The following is a 20,979-nucleotide window of genomic DNA, read 5'->3' as shown; positions in this document are numbered from 1 at the left end:
CCTTTTTCTACCAAAAACGTTCTCATCCCTTCTTTATGGCCAGGAAGGAAGACACCTGGAAACCGTGCCCTCTAGTGGCCCTTAGGGGAAGCCATTTGTCCCCTGGAGGCACGGACTTCCCCCAGCTTTGACCCAGGAGCAGCCTGGCGAGGCCACCTGGGGCCTGTCCAGCAGGCGGTCAGCGGGGTAGGGTCCTCGGCCAGCAGCACTGACGATGGTGTCGCCCACTCACAGGTGAACCTGAACTGGATGCTAGTTGTGTACACCTGGCTGTGCTCAGAGGGCAGCGGGGCCCTGCCCGGAGGAGGGTGGGCGAGGTAAGGGCGGGCCAAGCCACGCCTTTCCTCCCCGTGGGACCTGGGTGAGCGCCATCTCGGTGTCTCAAACCACTGGGCCGACTTCCCCAGCCCAAGACCCCAGGTCCCCTGACAATCACACGGCACTCATGGACCGGTCCGTCCTTTATTTTACAAAGCAGATGGGAGGTCTGCACACTGCAGGAGCCTCCCTGGCCGGCTGGTGGCCTCCCGGCTGCCAGAGGTGGTGAGTGGCACAGAAGAGCCACTGGGTGGCTCAGGGGTGGGACAGGACAGTGACCAACGTTCATGATGATCACCAAGATTACAAAGCTAAACATGAGGTACACAGTGACCCCCTCGTCCTAGTATAAAAATAGTGTCAGAAACTATATATTTGTTCAGATACAGTGAAAAGGCCTAAGGTACAAACAGGCAGGGGCAGTGGCTGTGGGACTGGGTCCTTTCCCAAGCTGCAGGACCAATCCACAGTTTCACGATCCCATGGCTTCCGGCTAATCCAAGGACGTGTCCACGCGGGCCTTCGCAGGTGTGGGAGGGCCCCCTGAGCGGAGGCCGGCACTGCACAGTTCACAGCCGCGACAGCCTGGCCAGCACGGGAGAGACGCCGCTCGTGCCTGGCTGCTCCCGAGGCTGTCACAGGACCAGGACGCAGGACACGCACTGAGGGGCCCTGCGCGGGCCTGGGGTGAGGAAAAGCCTGGGCATGGGAGGAGTGACGAGCCCTGCCGTGTCCCTTCCTACCCGGGCACAGGCTCAGCCCGACACACCTCCTTCCAAGCCACCCCCACAGGCGGCAGGAGAGGACGGCGGCCGCTGCGTCTGATTCAGTCCTGTTGAAACACAGCAGGAGCCAGAGCCAGGGCCTCAGGAGGGTGGCCTGGAGCCTGGGTCGCTCTGGGGCAGGTGTGCCCTGTGCCACCTGCCGAGGGAAAGGCACTGCACTGGCAGGAGCTCGGGACGCAGCTCCTGCAGGGGCCTGGCTCCAGACTGCCCCCCCAGCTCCAGCACCGCTCACAGGGAGACCGCCCACCGACGGTGGCCAGGAGCTGGTCTGTGCCCAGGTGAGGCGTTGAGGGGACCCGCAGGGGAGCAGTGCATCCTTGGCTGCTCCATCTTGGAAACGCAAGTGAGGAAGGACCTGTGGGCTGAGGCCTGTGGCACGGGGGGTGTCCTTGTCCTCCCCCGACCCTGTACAACACAACACTCAGGCTCAGGGCAAGTGCCCCCTGAATTCACGCGGGCGGTGCCTGCAACGCTGGGGCTGAGAACAGGAGGGAGGCGCTTCACAGACCCCCTTGGCCCAGCCAGCACAGCTCGGGACTGCTCGGCTGACCCCGAGGCGGAGTGGCACCACCCTGCTCTGCTGTGACCAACCAACCCAGCAACCCCCAATACAGGGTGGGGTGAGGGGGCTGTTCTGCTCCAACCTGAAGATCCTGGACAGGAAACTTTTACAGAAGAAAAACTGATCTGTGCCCTGCCCCCCAGGCAGCAGTCCCCATCTGCCACTGGTTCCCACCAGTGGGGACGCGGAGCCAGGACGTGCCCTGCAGACACTCGGGTGCCTGCAGCTGCAGTGTCGGCAGCGACACGGAGCCTGGCTCTGCCTAACTTCTTTCACTGTCCAAACCAGTGACACCGAATAAGCTGCTCTCTAAGAAGAGACCAACACCTAATCTGAACGCATCTCCTGGTTGAAACACACATCCAAACCCTCCACACAGAATCGGCTTTGTCTCGCGGCACACGCCAGAGGGGCCTGACACGCTGCCCGAGAGTGGGCGGCTCTATATTTTGGCATAACAGGTGTGTCATGAAGCTTGTTAGAGTCTACCCTAGAGAATCATGCACGCGTGCACAGGTGTGTTCAGTGTGCAGACACGACTATTGCTGGTGAGTCTGTGTAATTCACACTCCAGGGCCACCAAGAGGCAGTGTTAGATTTCACCTGTGTCATGAAATCAAACACTCTGAAGGTCCAGGTCCCGCAACACCAGCTGGAGCTCCCTGGACGTGCCTCTCAGAGCAGTGATGGCCACACTTTATCCTGCCTCTTCTCTTGACTTGAATGGCAGGAATAGAGCCGGGGGCTCACACACACACACACGCACACGCACGCACGCACAGCACTAAGAGGAACACGCTGAGTTCCAGGGCGTTAGAGGATGTGAACAGGAGCCACGGGTCCTGAAGGGCCTTGAGAGGGCGGCACGCCCAGGGCTCCTGTCCACAGCGACGGCCACCGAGCAGCACTTGCCCTCCCTGTAGAAGGTGGGAGGGTTGCTGTGGGTCATGGAAGGTGCCAGAGCTCCGTCGGGGCAGGAGCGTGCGGAGGAGAAGAGACTGGGTGGTGAGCGCCGCCCGAGCTGGAAGGGACCCACTGGGGGCGACTGGGGGTGGGGTGTGGTGGAGGGGGTGGGTCATGGGGCTGCCCAGGGTGCTTCTCCACCATGGCCCCTGCCCCCCAGCTGCAGGGAGATAAGCGGCCTCCTCTACCAGGCTCAGGGCAGCGAAGCGGGACTGAACCGGGAGCTTCTCTCTGCGGTTCTTGTCAGGGTTCCGGTCACAGCAAACCTGACTAACGCAGGTGGACGCTGACAGGCCAGTCTCTCCTCCCGCTCCCCCCAGACCCAAAGGTCTCCGCAGGCATGGGGCAGAGTTCCTCTGGGGTGCCACCTGCTCCACTGTCTGCTCCCCCAGTGCTGGGCCAGCGGGGGCTCAGGGGCACGCTGAGGAGGGCTCAGGCCCAGGAGGGTACCCACTGACTGGGAGCTGCAGGGCCACCCGCACTGCGGGCCGCGGGCAGTGCCCAGGCCTCGTGCTCAGGCCCAGCCTTGTGAGCTGACCGGCAGCTTCTCAGCCGCGGTGCTTCTGACCTCACTGGGTGGAGGCGCCCTTCCAGCTCCCTCAGCTCTGCCCCCAGCTCCGGATCAGTGCCCTGCTGCCGACACAGTCCAACTCTCCTCCAGGGTCCACCTGACAGACCGAAGGAAGAGAGACTGAGCTCCGTCCCGGAGCCCGTGTCCCTCCAGGTCAGCGCTCCAACAATCACGTTGGGATCTAGGTGTGGTTTGGAAGGACGTGAAAGATGACAAGATTATTTTCAAAAGTTCAGATTTCAAAACTGCTTCTCAGCAGGACTTCCCCTGGCATGTGTTTGGCTGGTGGTCGAATGGGGCTTCTCCGCTGACCTGCTGACCCCTGCAGGTGAGACGGGCAGGCCCTTGCCGGGGGTCCTGGGGGGATGCCCAAGCCCCCCCCATTCTTTCACAAAGCAGCAGGTCAGTGAATGCATTTTCCTTGCGATGCGGCCGCACACTCTTTCCGCCTGACCAGGAGCTTGTTCCTCCCAACCCCACCTGGCCCCCAGCAGGCCCACCAGGGCTCACACACTGTCTTCCCGGCCTCTTGAGAAAAGCAAGACACCAAACCACGGGAGACGGTTCTCACAGACCCAGGCAGGAAGCAGCGGCAGAGCAGCACCCACACCCCCCAGCACACACAGCCCCACTGGGCCGTGGGCTTCCTGCGGCACAGACATGCCCAGAACCTGTGGAAACGTCCCCTGAAAACACGTCATGCTGCTCTTGAAAGCCGTGCAGAAACAAGAACACAGCAGTGGCTAAGTGTGGACGGTCTGCTCGGTGCACAGTGGGCTGGGGCTCCCAGAGGTGCCTCGGAGTCTCCACGCCGCGCCAACAGCCCCTCAGTTCCGCTTGGCCTGGCCACTCTCCCCATTGACCAGCGTCTTCTCCTGCTGCTCTGCCAGGGCCTGCCACTTCTGCCTGTTCCTCTGGCAGCCCTCCAGCAAGGGACGGCAGTCCTCCGACACGTGGGTCAGGGCCTGGAGAGGAAGAGAGGAAGCAGGTGGAAGGACGCAGGCCGCAGCCCGCCCAGGCCACGCTCCACTCCTCTCAGGGGCCTGGCCTTCCCAGGGGGACAACACACAGGGACCTCATTGTTTCTGTGTGGTGCAGACAGCTTCGGGGGGTGACTTGCAGAGTGGCTTTACGCCAGGCCCAGGGGGTTCACCAAGGCCATCGTCAGGGCCAGTTCCACTCAGAGTGGCACCATGGTCTGCATTCAGCTGCAGCAATGTCATCGAGGAGGATCTCCTCGCAACAGACACACTGAATAGCACCGGGTGACGGGGTTGGGGTGCTGTGTTGCTCTGGCGTGCCCACTAAGGACGCACAGAGACGGTCCCAGCAGCCAGGAGGCGCTACGCCATGAGGCGCAGTCCCTGCTTGGGGAGCAAGTGGGAAGCACACAGCCGTGCCCTGCCTCCAGCCACTCCCCACGTGGGGCCCGAGGGGCTGCTCCCTGCTGGTCCCTGCAGCAGAACACCCACTCCTGTGGACCGGAGGACACACGCTTCGCTTCACAGGGCGTTTCCAGGGCCGACTCGAACAGAGAAGGGGTCTCTGTAGGTCCATGACGCCCAGGGGACGACCCTGCAGAGGTGATCCGACACTACTCTCTCTGCAAGGACCAGAAAGGCCCAGACCCCCATCTGTATACTCACTGGGCCTCCACCAGCCGCGGGAGGCGGCAGTCCTGCCGAGTGCCACACCCAGTGCCTGTGCTCCTGAGGACTGAAAAGCAGGGAGGGCGGGCAGGAGAGGGGGGCCGTGCCTGGTGCCCCTGGAGGGGCTCCCCTTCCTCTCCGGGCACCGCTTCCCTACGTGCTCTCTGGATGGACCCCAGGTGGTTCAGGAGCCACCTGCCTGGGTGAAGGGTCCTTCTCCCTGGAAGTCGAGTTTTTCAAACCCAGTCTCTGAATCCCAGAAACACCTGGTCAGGGGTTCCAGGACCCCCTGTTCTGGACGTGCTCGGGGAACTCCATGCTAAACGCTCCTTTCCCAAACAATTAAAGGCTAAAAGCAGTTTTCTGTTTGAACTTTGAAAGACGAGATCTTCTTTCTGTACTTGGGTCGTAAGCGTCTAAACTAGTCAACTGCGTATTGCGGGGAGCGGGGATCTCTCCACGTGTGAACAGATAAAAATCCCCAACTCCTAAAGTCCAGATAGGCCAAGCCAGCAGAAGTGTGGGGACAGGAACCTGCACATTAGACACTCCCTTCCTGTCCTCGGGGCAAGTTTCCTAAGACCACAATCACAGTGTGGCAGAGAGGAAAAGCCGAGGCAGTTTCCTGGTGGAGGCCCAGGTGTGGGGCAGAGAGCGCAGAGAGCAGAGTGCACGGCCGCTCCTCAGGACACTGCCACGCCCTGCCCTCCCACACCCCTGAGGAGCCCCACACAGTAGGCACCTGTGAGCTAGCACACAGTGGGAACCCTTGGGCCTGCACACAGTGGGCATTTAAGCTGAATGAAGTTTTTGAGAGTAGCAAATACAAAATGTGTTCCCTGCTCCGTGCAAACATATTTATCAGCAAAAGAAGCAAAGCTACTAATAGCTTCATTTCTTTTTCCTTGGTTTAGAACAAAAAGTATGTGCCTAGCGCCAATCTCTTGGATTTCTTCAGGCTTTAGTTCATGACATGCCTTAAGCCAGCACACCATGAGCTCCCCATAAATACCTCGTAGAGCTGCAGGCAGACGGCGTCGATGAACCCGACCTGCATGCTGGGGATCTTGTTCTTCTTCTCCCTGTTCATCAAATCCTGAAAACAGACACAAACAGGGGTGCATTTGTTTGTAGAACACAACAAAAGTGGGCTCGAAAGATGAACTGGGCCAGCCTGGGAAGCCAGGTGGCAGCCTCATGCACTCCCCACCCTAGGACAGAGAAGACTGGGGAGGTTTCCACGAGAAGGACGCGGTGCGGGAAGCTTTTGTTGCTGGAGATCTGTGCCCCCAGTCCTGTCCCCTCTGGGAACCTCCTGACAGTAAAGACGGCAACACATGCCCAGCAACAGCCGTCCACCACTGTGCTGCAGGTGGCAGGGCCCCACGCATCATGACGCCAGGGCAGGTGCCAGGAGGGGCTGCAGGTGTTGCTCGAAGCCATGAAAACGTCGCAGAGCGGCACCTGCCTCGCACAAGCGCCGGTGTCATCAGAAGCTACAGGGCCAGAGGGACACCTGGGACGGAGCGTCTTCTCCTTGCTTCTGCCTCCCGGTGACACTCACACTTCTAACAGAACAAGTGCCGAACAGCAAAAGAGCACCGGTCCCCCGGGGAAGACCCCACAGAAGCGTGAGAAAGCATGGTTCTGGGCTGCCCCAGGGCAGTGCCAGGAGGTGGGGTTCTTACGGTGGGCTCGATGTTGAGTTCCTTCCTCTCTCTGTCTCCTTGGTCAAAAAATTCAGTTGCTACCAGTTCTGCTATCTGAAACAAACAACAGGCTGCGTTCAGGCAAGAAAAAGCACGTGAGTCTTTAAAACAGAGACCCTGGGTGGAGACCCCCCACCTGCCAGGTCTGTGTCTCACCGACACAATAACCAGAACCGCGCAGCGGTGAGCCCCGCAGACAGCGCTGACTCACTGTGGGAGGCGCTCACAACCTTCTGGGATGAGCACTGAGAGCAAGGTGCCATTTCTGCTGACCAGCGAGAGGGAGCCGGAGCCATGTGCAGGGTCAGCAGCTCACTCAGCACCCGTTGGTCCAGGTGCTGCCAAGACTCAGCAGCCACAGGCCCTTTGATCATGGAGGTGGGTGGACGGGCCCTGCAGCTTCTTCTGACCTACACGTCCCCTCTCAGCTCTCCTCAGTTTCTCCTTGCCTCGATGGACAACTGGTGGCTTATCCTGCAGCCTCGCAGCCGGGATGTGCAGATGCTCTCCTGAGGCCGCTGGGTCTGGCCCCTGCATTTAGGGCCTGTGGTCTGGGGGGCTGGCCAGTGGAAATCAGTCACAGTGGGGCTCGCTCACGGCAGTGCTGTGCACTCCCACCAGTGGCTCCCGTCTGTGACGCTGGCGATCATTAATGATCTCTGCCTCCGTCCGTCAACTCAGGGCTGAGAAAGGGCGATGTTCAAAGCCAACATTCCCTTTTCCTTTATTAGTTAAAACAGGATAGAGGGAAGCTTCCCACGGCAATCGTGTCGTTATCCTGCAGTGATAACTACATCCCAAGGCTCCCTACAGCTTTTATCCTATAAAAGAAAGGAGAAATGCCCGATTCCCCCCTTCAAAAAAATGACCTGGCTCTCAAGATGACCACGGAAGGCTGTTTTCGGTATTTTTAGTGTTAATTTGAATTCGTGGGTTGGAATGTATTTATGCATTTCCATCCTGACTCCATGCTGGCACAGGGGCTCACTAAGCCGGGTCCTCCGAGGGGTCTTGGGGCCCCTGGCTGGTGTGAGGAGACGCTCTGCCGCTCGTCCCGTGAGCCCCCTGGTGGTGCCAGCCCTTAGCTAGGGCTTGGAGGTCTCAGGCGGGACCAGGTCTGCTCACTGCACTCACCCTCAGGGGCCCGAGCTAGGAACACCTGGTTTAGGACAAGAGGGTTTCTGCAAGCCTCAGTCTGGGCTGGAGACCCTAGCTCTTAACACTGGTGAAATTTCTTAATGCTCCTTTGTGCCACATGCCACGCTGTCAATACAGAGCGGCCACCGATGATACACCACCCCAGGGCTCCCTGCGGTTTTTCCTGGTGTTCCAGAGGTAGGGTTTAATGTCCCTTAGAACGAATCAGCACTTCCTAGGACTAAACATCAAGTCTGTTTCACAATCAGGGAAACTGCTAGCACGTCCCAGAGTCTGACCTGCGACAGGCCGTGGTGGAGCTCTGGGCTCGGGCTCTGGCTGGACACACCCCTTTCACTGTCCTTCTGGGGGCAGTCACTCACTTGCCTTTGTGGACAAACCTGTTTTCAATATGAACATTTCCAGAACACAGAGATCCACATCCGCTCCTTCGTATGTCATCAGCAGCACGGTTCTCTCCAGCCTTTTCACAGACACCTCTCTCTGCACTCTGCATACACACGACCCTCGTTTCTGTGACGTGCGTGGGTCTGCGTGGGACGGCCACGGTCTAGAGTCATTGCTGATGAGTGTGTGGGCTGCTGCTCTGCTGTTCCCAACAGCGTGAGTGAGCACTTCCAGGCTCTCCCCAGGGTCTGGGCAGGATGCCAGAAGCAGTGGCCAACAGGCTCCAGTCTGAGTATCCTCAAGGCTGCGACTCGGAGCCCTCAGTGTCCCCCAGCTGCCCCGACTGAGCACGCTACAAGACTCCGGGATGTTGGTCAACCTGTGGATTCCGCGATGGGGGAGAAGCTGTGTGGATCCCAAGGGGGTGGTTCGCGTAGCAGCAGATGCCCGCAGCTGTGTGTCACCACCCCGCTGAGGCAGAAGGTGCCCAGGAGGCTCTGCTCTTCGTCCTCTGCTCTTCCTCTCTCTTCGTCTTCCTCTCCCTCCCTCCAGAGGCACAGGACCCCTCCCACAGGCCAGCCTGCTGTGCTAGAACTTCCTGGGAAGGACACTGGGCTGTGCCCCTGGGCTTGGCACAGCACCCCCAGTACGAGGGGCACACTGCCACATGCTGGCCCACTCTCCTGGGTGGACGTTCCGGCTCTCTCCGGGGTCGGACTGTCGGGCACAGCACTGGCCCGGGTTCCGTGCAGGCCTGCTGGGTTGGTGTAGTCTTAATTCCCAGTTTCTCTTATGACTCAAAGGAGAAGTCGCTCCCGGTGGGAAAGCCCGACCTTGTGTTCGCATCTCTGGCTCATTTTTCCCCGGGTCCTTGGCATCTTTCTTCTGCTCTTAGCTCTTGGTCTGTTGAGGGTATCAACGGTCAGATACACGGGCAGTTGTCCTCCGTGTCTGTGCCCTGGAGTCAGTGGAGGCACAGGCTTCCTCTTTGTGGGGCTGACTCTGTTGGTTGGGTCCTTTGCTTTTGTGTACCCTGAGCCTGTCCCACAGGTGCCCACCAGGTGTTTAGAGCTCACGTGGGCTGATTCTCTGCTGAAGATCCTGGGCTTCACCTGGAGTCCACCTGTGTGCACGGGACCCAGTCCTGTCTCCCTCCATGGTCATTCGCTCAGCCCACACTATTGAGTAAAAGCTCTTTCCTACATTTGGAGTGCTGTTTGTTACACAGTGAACACTGTGCAATTCTGGACCTTCTACGGTTCTCCTGTGTTCTGCTGATCTGCCACCCAAACCAGACACTTGTGATTATAGACTTTGTAGTATCGTTTCCATATCAGAACACCAACACTTAACTGCTTCACCTTTTCAGAAATTTTGGGTGTCTTTTTGCTTTTTACTCCCTCCTAAATAAATTTTAAAATCATTTTTTTCTAGCTTGAGAACAAAAATTTAATAGCCTAAAATCTGTAAATTGGCTAAAAGAGAGAGAAACAATACCTTTCTACTGATTTTTTTTCTCTTACGAACATGCTACACCTTCTCATTTATATCAGTCTCATCTTCTGCCTTAGCAACACAAAATGTTTTCTGATTTCTTTCATATAGTTTTTGCATGTTTTGTCTATTCTTAGATATTTAATACTTTTATTTACTCTTCCCGTCATAGAGGCTTCTCTTCTATTTCATCTTATGACTGATTTGCTCATTTGCCCACTGTTTATTTTGGGCCAGATATACAATAATTTTACCTGCAAGTGGAGATAGTTTTACTTCTTTATTTGTAATTCTTATGATTCTTAATTACTTTTGCTTATTTAATTCCACTGGCTACTTGCTCCAACACAAAGTCTCCCACTTCTCTCTCTCGGGGTGAATCACGACTCATTCTTTAAGGCAGTATCAGTTTGGTGACCCGACACGTGCCATGCCATCTCTGTGGGTGTGGCCTTGGGCTCTTGTCCCCTGGTTCTGACGCGATGAGGTTTCCGTCGACAGTCACGGCACTCACAGGGTTGCGTGCTGGGCTCCAGGAGCAAAGGAGTCGGGAAGAGAAGGGCCGCCGCAGTGGGCAGAGCTGCTGGACAGCTCCAGGCCAGCTCCACTCTGCAGACTGCCCATACCGTGGACCAGGCCGGCACTGCCATCCAGCCCTCAAAACCACCTCCACTGGACAGACGGCACGCAGGTCCAGGGCGTAGCTGAGGGGCCCGAGGCAGGTGGGGGGTGCTCCCCGCGGCCTCCGTGAGTACATCAGCCTCCTCCCCAGCGCTCTCTCATAGCTCCCAATAGTTTTTCTTTTTATTTTATAAAAACAAACAAATTTCCTTTCTTATTTTTTTTCCGACAACAAAACAATAGGTAGTTCCATTCAGAAGACAGACCCGTCATCCACTTCCCTCCTGTTTGGAAACAGCCTATAGTCCCATCTCACAAGGGCAGGGAGGTAGTGACCACCGCCCGAGTGCCAGGGCCTGCCAGACTCGTCTCTTGGAGGGGATTTCGTCTCCCTTCTCAGCGTGCTTCACTGCATGAGCCTGGGCTGCTGCGCCCATGACCAGGCAGCCGGCTGGACACACAGAAAGTCCACACCTCCCTGGGGCACCAAGACTGCACACCCTGAGGGACTGAGCCACCAGGCAGACAGCTCTGCATCCCAGCGGTTCTCCTGAGCCTCCTCCACCCCTGAGAAAGAGCAAGGCAGTCAGGCCTCCCGAGGAAGACCTGGCCGGTCCTTCCTGACATCGTTCAGCACTTCCCATGTGTACAAGCCCCAGGAACGTGGACAGTCCACTTGCTAAGCCTACTTAGAGCAGAGAGTAGCCTAGTAAGCAAACCTAAGAAAATTACTTTCCTTCTAATTTTCGATATTTTTTACAAAAGATGTGCTAAAAAAATCCCCAAATGAGCCCAAATAGTGCTGAGACTAAGCCTTCCCAGGAGCTGGGCTTTGCTATGTGTTAATCTAGATGCTCTTTCCTGACGTATCAGATACCAAGTACAAGTGGATCTCCTAGAAATGACAGGCTCCCTGCTCAGTCATCGGCTTGAACGGTGCCGGAGCCAGGGAAGCGTGCCGGAGCGCGGCTGCGAAGGCTGCCTCAGGAACCGGCTGTCCCGGTTTTGACATTTCAGTTACTCTTGCATCACCACTAAGCCACGTACCCGCTGCTGGATGGGCCAGGGTTTCGTGATCGCAGAAAGATCGCAGGCCGTCATCAGCATCGCTCTGCAAGGCAAGAGACAGACTCCTGTTTGCCTTCACGTGAACTCAACCCTGCACCCAGCACACAGAGGCAACTCAAGTCCTCCCCCAGGAACGGCAGAGCAGGGCTCACACGAAGCTGGCCGTGCTGGGTCACAGTCCCAGACTCTGCGTCCATCCTCCTTGCCCCGTCAGCCCCAGGGGCACAGAGAGAAGGGGTCCACCTCTGCAGAGACCTGGCCAGTTACTGCCACCGCCTCCACCAGGCAGCTACCCTTGGTGGCAGCATAAGGACAGCGCTGCCAACGGTTACCCGCCAAGAGTGACACCAAGTTCTCTATCATGAGCCAGGAGGTCCTAATTCCCTGGCTCCTTGTGGCTACCCTGAGCATGCTCAGCCACACACAGCCTCTGACAGACAGGCTCCACCTGGCAGGCAGAGGGGGCAGGAGACGAGCTCTCAGGCCCACCATGCAGCCTCTGGAAGAGAGCTCTAGTGACCATGAGAACACTGCTGTGTCCAGAGTGTTCCCATGCTTGCTGCTGGGACAGGCAAAGCCTTCTCCTGCAGCAACCACCCACAGTGCAAGGCTCCTCTGTCCCTCTAGGCCTGGCAGGGTGCAGGGAGCTCACTGCAGAGCACCCCTCTGTCCCTCTAGGCCTGGCAGAGTGCAGGGAGCCCACTGCAGAATACGCCTCTGTCCCTCTAGAAATGGCAGAGTGCAGGGAGCTCACTGCAAAGCACTCCTCTGTCCCTCTAGGCCTGGCAGAGTGCAGGGAGCTCACTGCAGAGCACCCCTCTGTCCCTCTAGAAATGGCAGAGTGCAGGGAGCTCACTGCAGAGCACCCCCTGTCCCTCTAGGGATGGCAGAGTGCAGGGAGCTCACTGCAGAGCACCCCTCTGTCCCTCTAGGCCTGGCAGGGTGCAGGGAGCTCACTGTAGAGCACCCCTCTGTCCCTCTAGAAATGGCAGAGTGCAGGGAGCTCACTGCAGAGCACCCCTCTGTCCCTCTAGGAATGGCAGAGTGCAGGGAGCTCACTGCAGAGCACCCCTCTGTCCCTCTAGAAATGGCAGAGTGCAGGGAGCTCACTGCAGAGCACGCCTCTGTCCCTCTAGGCCTGGCAGAGTGCAGGGAGCTCACTGCAGAGCACGCCTCTGTCCCTCTAGGCCTGGCAGAGTGCAGGGAGCTCACTGCAGAGCACCCCTCTGTCCCTAGAAATGGCAGAGTGCAGGGAGCTCACTGCAGAACATGCCTCTGTCCCTAGAAGGCAGAGTGCAGGGAGCTCACTGCAGAGCACCCCTCTGTCCCTCTAGGCCTGGCAGAGTGCAGGGAGCTCACTGCAGAGCACCCCTCTGTCCCTAGAAATGGCAGAGTGCAGGGAGCTCACTGCAGAGCACCCCTCTGTCCCTCTAGGAATGGCAGGGTGCAGGGAGCTCACTGCAGAACATGCCTCTGTCCCTAGAAATGGCAGAGTGCAGGGAGCTCACTGCAGAGCACCCCTCTGTCCCTCTAGGGATGGCAGAGTGTAGGGAGCTCACTGCAGAGCACCCCTCTGTCCCTATAGGGATGGCAGGGTACAGGGAGCTCACTGCAGAGCACCCCTCTGTCCCTCTAGGGATGGCAGGGTACAGGGAGCTCACTGCAGAGCACCCCTCTGTCCCTCTAGGCCTGGCAGGGTGCAGGGAGCTCACTGTAGAGCACCCCTCTGTCCCTCTAGGGATGGCAGGGTACAGGGAGCTCACTGCAGAGCACCCCTCTGTCCCTCTAGGCCTGGCAGAGTGCAGGGAGCCCACTGCAGAATACGCCTCTGTCCCTCTAGGCCTGGCAGAGTGCAGGGAGCTCACTGCAGAGCACCCCTCTGTCCCTCTAGAAATGGCAGAGTGCAGGGAGCTCACTGCAGAGCACCCCTCTGTCCCTCTAGGCCTGGCAGGGTGCAGGGAGCTCACTGCAGAGCACCCCTCTGTCCCTCTAGTCCTGGCAGAGTGCAGGGAGCTCACTGCAGAGCACCCCTCTGTCCCTCTAGGCCTGGCAGGGTGCAGGGAGCTCACTGCAGAGCACCCCTCTGTCCCTCTAGGGATGGCAGGGTGGAGGGAGCTCACTGCAGAGCACGCCTCTGTCCCTCTAGACCTGGCAGGGTGCAGGGAGCTCACTGCAGAGCACCCCTCTGTCCCTCTAGGATGGCAGGGTGCAGGGAGCTCACTGCAGAGCACCCCTCTGTCCCTCTAGGCCTGGCAGGGTGCAGGGAGCTCACTGCAGAGCACCCCTTTGTCCCTCTAGGCCTGGCAGGGTGCAGGGAGCCCACTGCAGAACATGCCAACATGAAACACCTCTTGCCTAGCCACACCAGGCAGAAGACGGTAGGGAAACCAGTGCACAGAGAACCAGTGCACCAGGGTATTCTAACCACCGAGGACCACAACCACCGAGGATCCTCATATGAATCCACACACCTCGGTGCTCCAGCCAGCACCGAGGCCTCCACAGATGGCAGGGTGGACCCACGTGAGCACAACCACCAGGCCAGGGCAGAGGACGCTCAGTGCCAGGCGCACAGCCTGCTTCTCCCTGATTGGCCTCAATACGAGAGGCAGCACAGAGGGTCCCGTGTGTTGACTGTGCTGTAAGGACACTGTCACTGGCCACATGCTTCCAAAGCTCCTAGGGGCAGGACAGGTGTTCTCACAGCCAGGAGGGCGCTGAGGGGACCCTGGTGCAGGCTGATCATCTCTGCCCACCACTCTGTCCACGCCACTGCCCACCCGCTCAGGAAACGCTGCCTGTGCACAGCATCAGCAGGTCTCCTCCCACTCAGTCTGTCTCTCTGCAGCACGGAGCTGGGGGCCTGGTCCATGATGCAGTCCTTACAATTGCAGCAAAGGTGGCGCCACACCAGGGAGAGGGACAGGTGGGGTCACCTGGGGACCAGGACCCCTGGAGCAGTCACAGTAACAGTGAGGGTGGCGCCACACCAGGGAGAGGGACAGGTGGGGTGACGTGCAGACCAGGACCCCTGGAGCAGTCACAGTAACAGTAACAGTGAGGGTGGCGCCACACCAGGGAGAGGGACAGGTGGGGTGTCGTGCAGACCAGGACCCCTGGAGCAGTCACAGTAACAGTGAGGGTGGCGCCACACCAGGGAGAGGGACAGGTGGGGTGACGTGGGGACCAGGACCCCTGGAGCAGTCACAGTAACAGTGAGGGTGGCGCCACACCAGGGAGAGGGACAGGTGGGGTGACGTGGGGACCAGGACCCCTGGAGCAGTCACAGTAACAGTGAGGGTGGCGCCACACCAGGGAGAGGGACAGGTGGGGTCACCTGGGGACCAGGACCCCTGGAGCAGTCACAGTAACAGTGAGGGTGGCACCACACCAGGGAGAGGGACAGGTGGGGTGACGTGCAGACCAGGACCCCTGGAGCAGTCACAGTAACAGTGAGGGTGGCACCACACCAGGGAGAGGGACAGGTGGGGTGACGTGCAGACCAGGACCCCTGGAGCAGTCACAGTAACAGTGAGGGTGGCACCACACCAGGGAGAGGGACAGGTGGGGTCACCTGGGGACCAGGACCCCTGGAGCAGTCACAGTAACAGTGAGGGTGGCTCCATACCAGGGAGAGGGACAGGTGGGGTCACCTGGGGACCAGGACCCCTGGAGCAGTCACAGTAACAGTGAGGGTGGCGCCACACCAGGGAGAGGGACAGGTGGGGTGACGTGCAGACCAGGACCCCTGGAGCAGTCACAGTAACAGTGAGGGTGGCACCACACCAGGGAGAGGGACAGGTGGGGTCACCTGGGGACCAGGACCCCTGGAGCAGTCACAGTAACAGTGAGGGTGGCGCCACACCAGGGAGAGGGACAGGTGGGGTGACGTGCAGACCAGGACCCCTGGAGCAGTCACAGTAACAGTGAGGGTGGCACCACACCAGGGAGAGGGACAGGTGGGGTCACCTGGGGACCAGGACCCCTGGAGCAGTCACAGTAACAGTGAGGGTGGCACCACACCAGGGAGAGGGACAGGTGGGGTGACGTGCAGACCAGGACCCCTGGAGCAGTCACAGTAACAGTGAGGGTGGCACCACACCAGGGAGAGGGACAGGTGGGGTCACCTGGGGACCAGGACCCCTGGAGCAGTCACAGTAACAGTGAGGGTGGCTCCATACCAGGGAGAGGGACAGGTGGGGTCACCTGGGGACCAGGACCCCTGGAGCAGTCACAGTAACAGTGAGGGTGGCGCCACACCAGGGAGAGGGACAGGTGGGGTGACGTGCAGACCAGGACCCCTGGAGCAGTCACAGTAACAGTGAGGGTGGCACCACACCAGGGAGAGGGACAGGTGGGGTCACCTGGGGACCAGGACCCCTGGAGCAGTCACAGTAACAGTGAGGGTGGCGCCACACCAGGGAGAGGGACAGGTGGGGTGACGTGCAGACCAGGACCCCTGGAGCAGTCACAGTAACAGTGAGGGTGGCTCCATACCAGGGAGAGGGACAGGTGGGGTCACCTGGGGACCAGGACCCCTGGAGCAGTCACAGTAACAGTGAGGGTGGCACCACACCAGGGAGAGGGACAGGTGGGGTGACGTGCAGACCAGGACCCCTGGAGCAGTCACAGTAACAGTGAGGGTGGCGCCATACCAGGGAGAGGGACAGGTGGGGTGACGTGCAGACCAGGACCCCTGGAGCAGTCACAGTAACAGTGAGGGTGGCGCCACACCAGGGAGAGGGACAGGTGGGGTGACGTGCAGACCAGGACCCCTGGAGCAGTCACAGTAACAGTGAGGGTGGCGCCACACCAGGGAGAGGGACAGGTGGGGTGACGTGCAGACCAGGACCCCTGGAGCAGTCACAGTAACAGTAACAGTGAGGGTGGCACCATACCAGGGACAGGGACAGGTGGGGTGACGTGCAGACCAGGACCCCTGGAGCAGTCACAGTAACAGTGAGGGTGGCACCACACCAGGGAGAGGGACAGGTGGGGTGACGTGCAGACCAGGACCCCTGGAGCAGTCACAGTAACAGTGAGGGTGGCACCACACCAGGGAGAGGGACAGGTGGGGTGACGTGCAGACCAGGACCCCTGGAGCAGTCACAGTAACAGTGAGGGTGGCGCCACACCAGGGAGAGGGACAGGTGGGGTGACGTGCAGACCAGGACCCCTGGAGCAGTCACAGTAACAGTAACAGTGAGGGTGGCACCATACCAGGGAGAGGGACAGGTGGGGTGACGTGCAGACCAGGACCCCTGGAGCAGTCACAGTAACAGTGAGGGTGGCACCACACCAGGGAGAGGGACAGGTGGGGTGACGTGCAGACCAGGACCCCTGGAGCAGTCACAGTAACAGTGAGGGTGGCGCCACACCAGGGAGAGGGACAGGTGGGGTGACGTGCAGACCAGGACCCCTGGAGCAGTCACAGTAACAGTGAGGGTGGCACCACACCAGGGAGAGGGACAGGTGGGGTGACGTGCAGACCAGGACCCCTGGAGCAGTCACAGTAACAGTGAGGGTGGCACCATACCAGGGAGAGGGACAGATGAGGTCACCTGGGGACCAGGACCCCTGGAGCAGTCATAGTAACTGAGTGTGGCACCATACCAGGGAGAGGGACAGGTGGGGTCACCTGGGGACCAGGACATTGGAGCAGTCACAGTAACAGTGAGGGTGGCACCATACCAGGGAGAGGGACAGGTGGGGTCACCTGGGGACCAGGACCCCTGGAGCAGTCATAGTAACTGAGTGTGGCACCATACCAGGGAGAGGGACAGATGAGGTCACCTGGGGACCAGGACCCCTGGAGCAGTCATAGTAACTGAGTGTGGCACCATACCAGGGAGAGGGACAGGTGGGGTCACCTGGGGACCAGGACATTGGAGCAGTCATAGTAACAGTGAGGGTGGCGCCACACCAGGGAGAGGGACAGGTGGGGTCACCTGGGGACCAGGACCCCTGGAGCAGTCATAGTAACTGAGTGTGGCACCATACCAGGGAGAGGGACAGGTGGGGTCACCTGGGGACCAGGACATTGGAGCAGTCACAGTAACAGTGAGGGTGGCACCATACCAGGGAGAGGGACAGATGAGGTCACCTGAGGACCAGGACCCCTGGAGCAGTCATAGTAACTGAGTGTGGCACCATACCAGGGAGAGGGACAGGTGGGGTCACCTGGGGACCAGGACATTGGAGCAGTCACAGTAACAGTGAGGGTGGCACCATACCAGGGAGAGGGACAGATGAGGTCACCTGGGGACCAGGACCCCTGGAGCAGTCATAGTAACTGAGTGTGGCACCATACCAGGGAGAGGGACAGGTGGGGTCACCTGGGGACCAGGACATTGGAGCAGTCACAGTAACAGTGAGGGTGGCACCAGGCCGGGGGGGGAAAGGTGGACCCATGGATTGCCCGGCTGTGGCAGGGAACATGCAGCCACCCTCTGGCTCCCTGGGTCCCAGCATGGTGGTCTCCGCCCCTCCACCCCTAGCAGGGTGGCCACAAGCGAGCCTCTGGCAGGAGCTGAGACCTGCCCCTCAATCCTATCTGGAGGCTGGTGCAGAGCAAGGGACAGGTCCTTCAGTGGACGCAGTGCTCTCAGGTCAAGGGGTGTCATCGTGCAGCCCCCTCTCTGGGCTGCAGAAGGCTGGCAGCCCCGCGACCACCTCGGGCCACAGTGGCCATGGATGTGACGCCAGCACAGGCATGGCTGGAGGACATGCTGGCCAGAGAGTGACTCACAGAAACAGCTCCTTCTGATGAGGGTCTTCCAGGTTGAATTGGTTCTTTCTTATGAGTTCAAAAAATTCCCCTCGCCTCCTTGAAACACAGAAAACATTAGGCAGTTACGAGGTCCCCTGCTTGCCCCGTGACCTAGAGGGTCATGGATACACCTTCCCTCTTAGGACCCAGGAGACCACCCTCTGAAAAGCCTTGATTCCCCACTTTCCCTCTGCTCGCGTGGTTTTGGTGGAATGTCAAACTTCACCTGGTTTTTAACCACAAAGAGCAGTCGTTTCAATTCTGGAATATTTTAATAAAAAAGTGAGTAAAAAGTGTGACATCAAGTGAGATTTAAGGCATTTTAAGGTCGGACCTAATGAGACCGACAGGTTTCAGGTCAGCTCTGTCTACCGTGTTCCTACACACTGTGGAATAGAGCGCAAGGCAGGGACCGTGTCAGGAAGGCTCTGGAAGCCGTCAGTGTAGCCTCTGTGGTCATCCCAGGGGCTGGCAGGGTCAGCGGGTGGAGCTGCTTTGGGCCCACCACTGCTGAGTATCTGAAGAAGTACCCCGCACCGTGCTCAAGGCCCAGCTGGAGACAGACCCAGGGAGAGGAACGCCGTGTGAGAACCTGCTGAGAACCAATTCAGGCCGGTTTCAACTGGTCAGGTGAGACCCAGAGGCCCAGAGGCCCAGAAGCCGGGCAGGCGTGGGGTCAAGGCCGTTGTCAAGAGCCTGGTCATGTGGCAGTCCTTACTCACAGTTATCTGACGGGAAGTTCACTGTGATTCTTTCTGTTCTCCTTAACTCAGGGTCCACCCTCACGCAGCAGGTGTGGGGGTGCTGCTGGGGCCTCGACAGTGGACATCTGGTGTCGGTGGCTGGGTGTTTGTGCTGTTTGCTTTCCTTCCCCTAACAGTGGCTCAAACTGGCCCAAGGACCCTCGGGCAGAGGACAGGCTGTGCTCCTGGGAAATCGGGCGGCCCTCTCCCCATGTCACGGAGCACCAGCACTCTCCCTGTGAGCTGGGAACCCCAGACTGTCGGGCCCTGGGAGAAGCGCCTTGCTGGGCAGATGCACAATCACCAACGCCACCTTCACAGTCTCAAAGTCGTACGCGAATGTCCCCTTCTTGTGCCAAAATCAAATAAAAAGAAACCTGAGCTGCTTTTTGGCTCTGGTAGCTCTCCCTGCCCCCGGGGTTGGATGGTGGTAGGAAGGAGGTGCGAATGGAATGAGTCGGGTGTGGGAAAGGGGGAAGGCCACAGGCCCACGCAACCTTGAGCGGGAATGACCTTGAGTCAGAGATCTGGGCAAGCATGGCTTCAGAGACACAGTGGGAGATGAAGAAGGGAAACGGCCATGTGTTCTGTGAGTTTCAGCTCTCAGTGAGCAACGGGACCTGGGCCTGGTGCAGGAAGCCTGCAAGCCCTGCCTCGGAGGGGTCTCCTAAGACTCACTTGATGTACAGCGCCAGGTCTGTGGCCAGGATAGCTTGCTTGATCATTTTCAGCGTGGCCTTGTACTCTTCAACAGAGAGGCCGCTGAGAATCTGATTGCCCTTAATAGAGAAAAGAGAAGCATCACTAGCACTCCATCCAGAGACGCTGCAGGGACACATCTGCGACATCTGCCCCGAGCGGCGCGGGAGGTGGCACCGTCTGCTCTTCCCCGCCACCCTGGGTGACATGCCACTTGTTCCCCAGGCTGAGCACAGACAGAACATCTCCTGGCCACCTACTCTTCCTTCTGGCAGGTTTTGGGCTACAATCTAACAGCAAGTAAAACTGAGAAGTGAAGGGGTGTCAGGAGCGGAGCTGTGAGAGCCAAACTGACGATCCGGGTCACGGCCCTGTGGCTTCTGTGATAAACCCAGAAGGATCCTCATGTGAATCCACACACCTTGGTGGCTCCCTAGTGTCAGATGGAGTAGAACGCACAGCGCAGACACACAGAACGCGCCCAGAACATCTGTGAACGGAGTCAGGTGTGTCTCATTAATCAGCACCAACAAAAGCCCAGAGACCTGGGAACGAGGCCAGGAGGCAGGGGGTTTACTGTGAGGACCAGGCACCTGCCGGCCGTCCAGGCGGGGGCCAGAGTGTGCGGGAGCCGAAGCACTGCAGCAGTGGCATGGCTGAACCGATGACGAAATGCGTCACTCAGCCATGGACATGGAGGCCCTCTAAACACTGAGTCATTTAGATTCTGAGCCAAGCAGAAATGTTTGTATTCAGGATAAAACAGCCTCAGTCACAACAGGAGGCGTCTTTAGTGCTACATTCTTACTTTTCCTTCCCAAGCAGAGGCTGTAACTTCTGTACCTCATGTTAAAAGACGAACTATGCAGCAGGCCTCGCTGTGGAGGCCGACACACGTACAGCCAGATTCCACGTGTGCCAACACACGGTGACCTGTACTGTCCAGTAAAAGAAGGACTTCCAACACACAGCTGCCTACGAGGACAGCAAGGCCTTTCCACACAACACCACACACATTTCTGCAGAGTCTTGGTGAAAAGCTGCACACTGGAAATCGCACACTTATGGGGAAAACAGGGTTGGGATAGACCAGGCGAAACCTATGCACAGAACCAGGCCCAGGCCAGACGTCTGGCGGAGCAGGTCCCCAGTGCCCCTGAGATGTGAGAGTAAGAAACCAGCAGTGGAGATGAGAAGGTGGGCGCTGAGGCGAAGCCAGGCAGGCCAGGACCCAGGTGACCGCCAACGTGGACCAAGGCCAGCACCTCCTGGGGTGCCTGTTTAACATTCTTAAAACAGACCCTGCCCCCAGGAGACTGGGCGGGGGCCCTTCCCTGCCGAACTCAAAATCCAGCACCCACAATCTGGCTCATCGCAGCCCGGACAACTGGTGTAAGAATGGCTCCTACGGTATACTGCAGTGACACAGGAACCAAGCTGTGACAGTCACAGGCCCTGGCAACGCCCCCGACGAGGCCATCTA

The 20,979-nt window shown here is 58.9% G+C and overlaps 1 protein-coding gene across 1 annotated transcript in view; it reads right to left on the bottom strand.

Moving 5' to 3' along the window:
• Positions 1-520: 520 nt before the first annotated feature.
• Pde5a (phosphodiesterase 5A) overlaps positions 521-20,979 on the bottom strand; it is a 56,942-nt gene continuing 36,483 nt past the window's right edge. The window contains exons 10-15 of the mRNA XM_077110192.1: positions 19,476-19,576; positions 18,034-18,111; positions 11,265-11,328; positions 6,537-6,611; positions 5,861-5,944; positions 521-4,164 (exon numbers count right to left, since the gene is read on the bottom strand). Of these exons, the coding sequence (XP_076966307.1) occupies positions 4,027-4,164; positions 5,861-5,944; positions 6,537-6,611; positions 11,265-11,328; positions 18,034-18,111; positions 19,476-19,576 (540 nt within the window). The 3' untranslated portion in view covers positions 521-4,026. The remainder of the gene's footprint in view (positions 4,165-5,860; positions 5,945-6,536; positions 6,612-11,264; positions 11,329-18,033; positions 18,112-19,475; positions 19,577-20,979) is intronic.

The sequence above is a fragment of the Callospermophilus lateralis genome, chromosome 8, assembly GCF_048772815.1.
Source record: "Callospermophilus lateralis isolate mCalLat2 chromosome 8, mCalLat2.hap1, whole genome shotgun sequence".
Taxonomy (NCBI): domain Eukaryota; kingdom Metazoa; phylum Chordata; class Mammalia; order Rodentia; family Sciuridae; genus Callospermophilus; species Callospermophilus lateralis.
The sequence above is the reverse complement of the archived record's forward strand: the minus strand, read 5'-3'. Positions and strand labels throughout refer to the sequence as shown.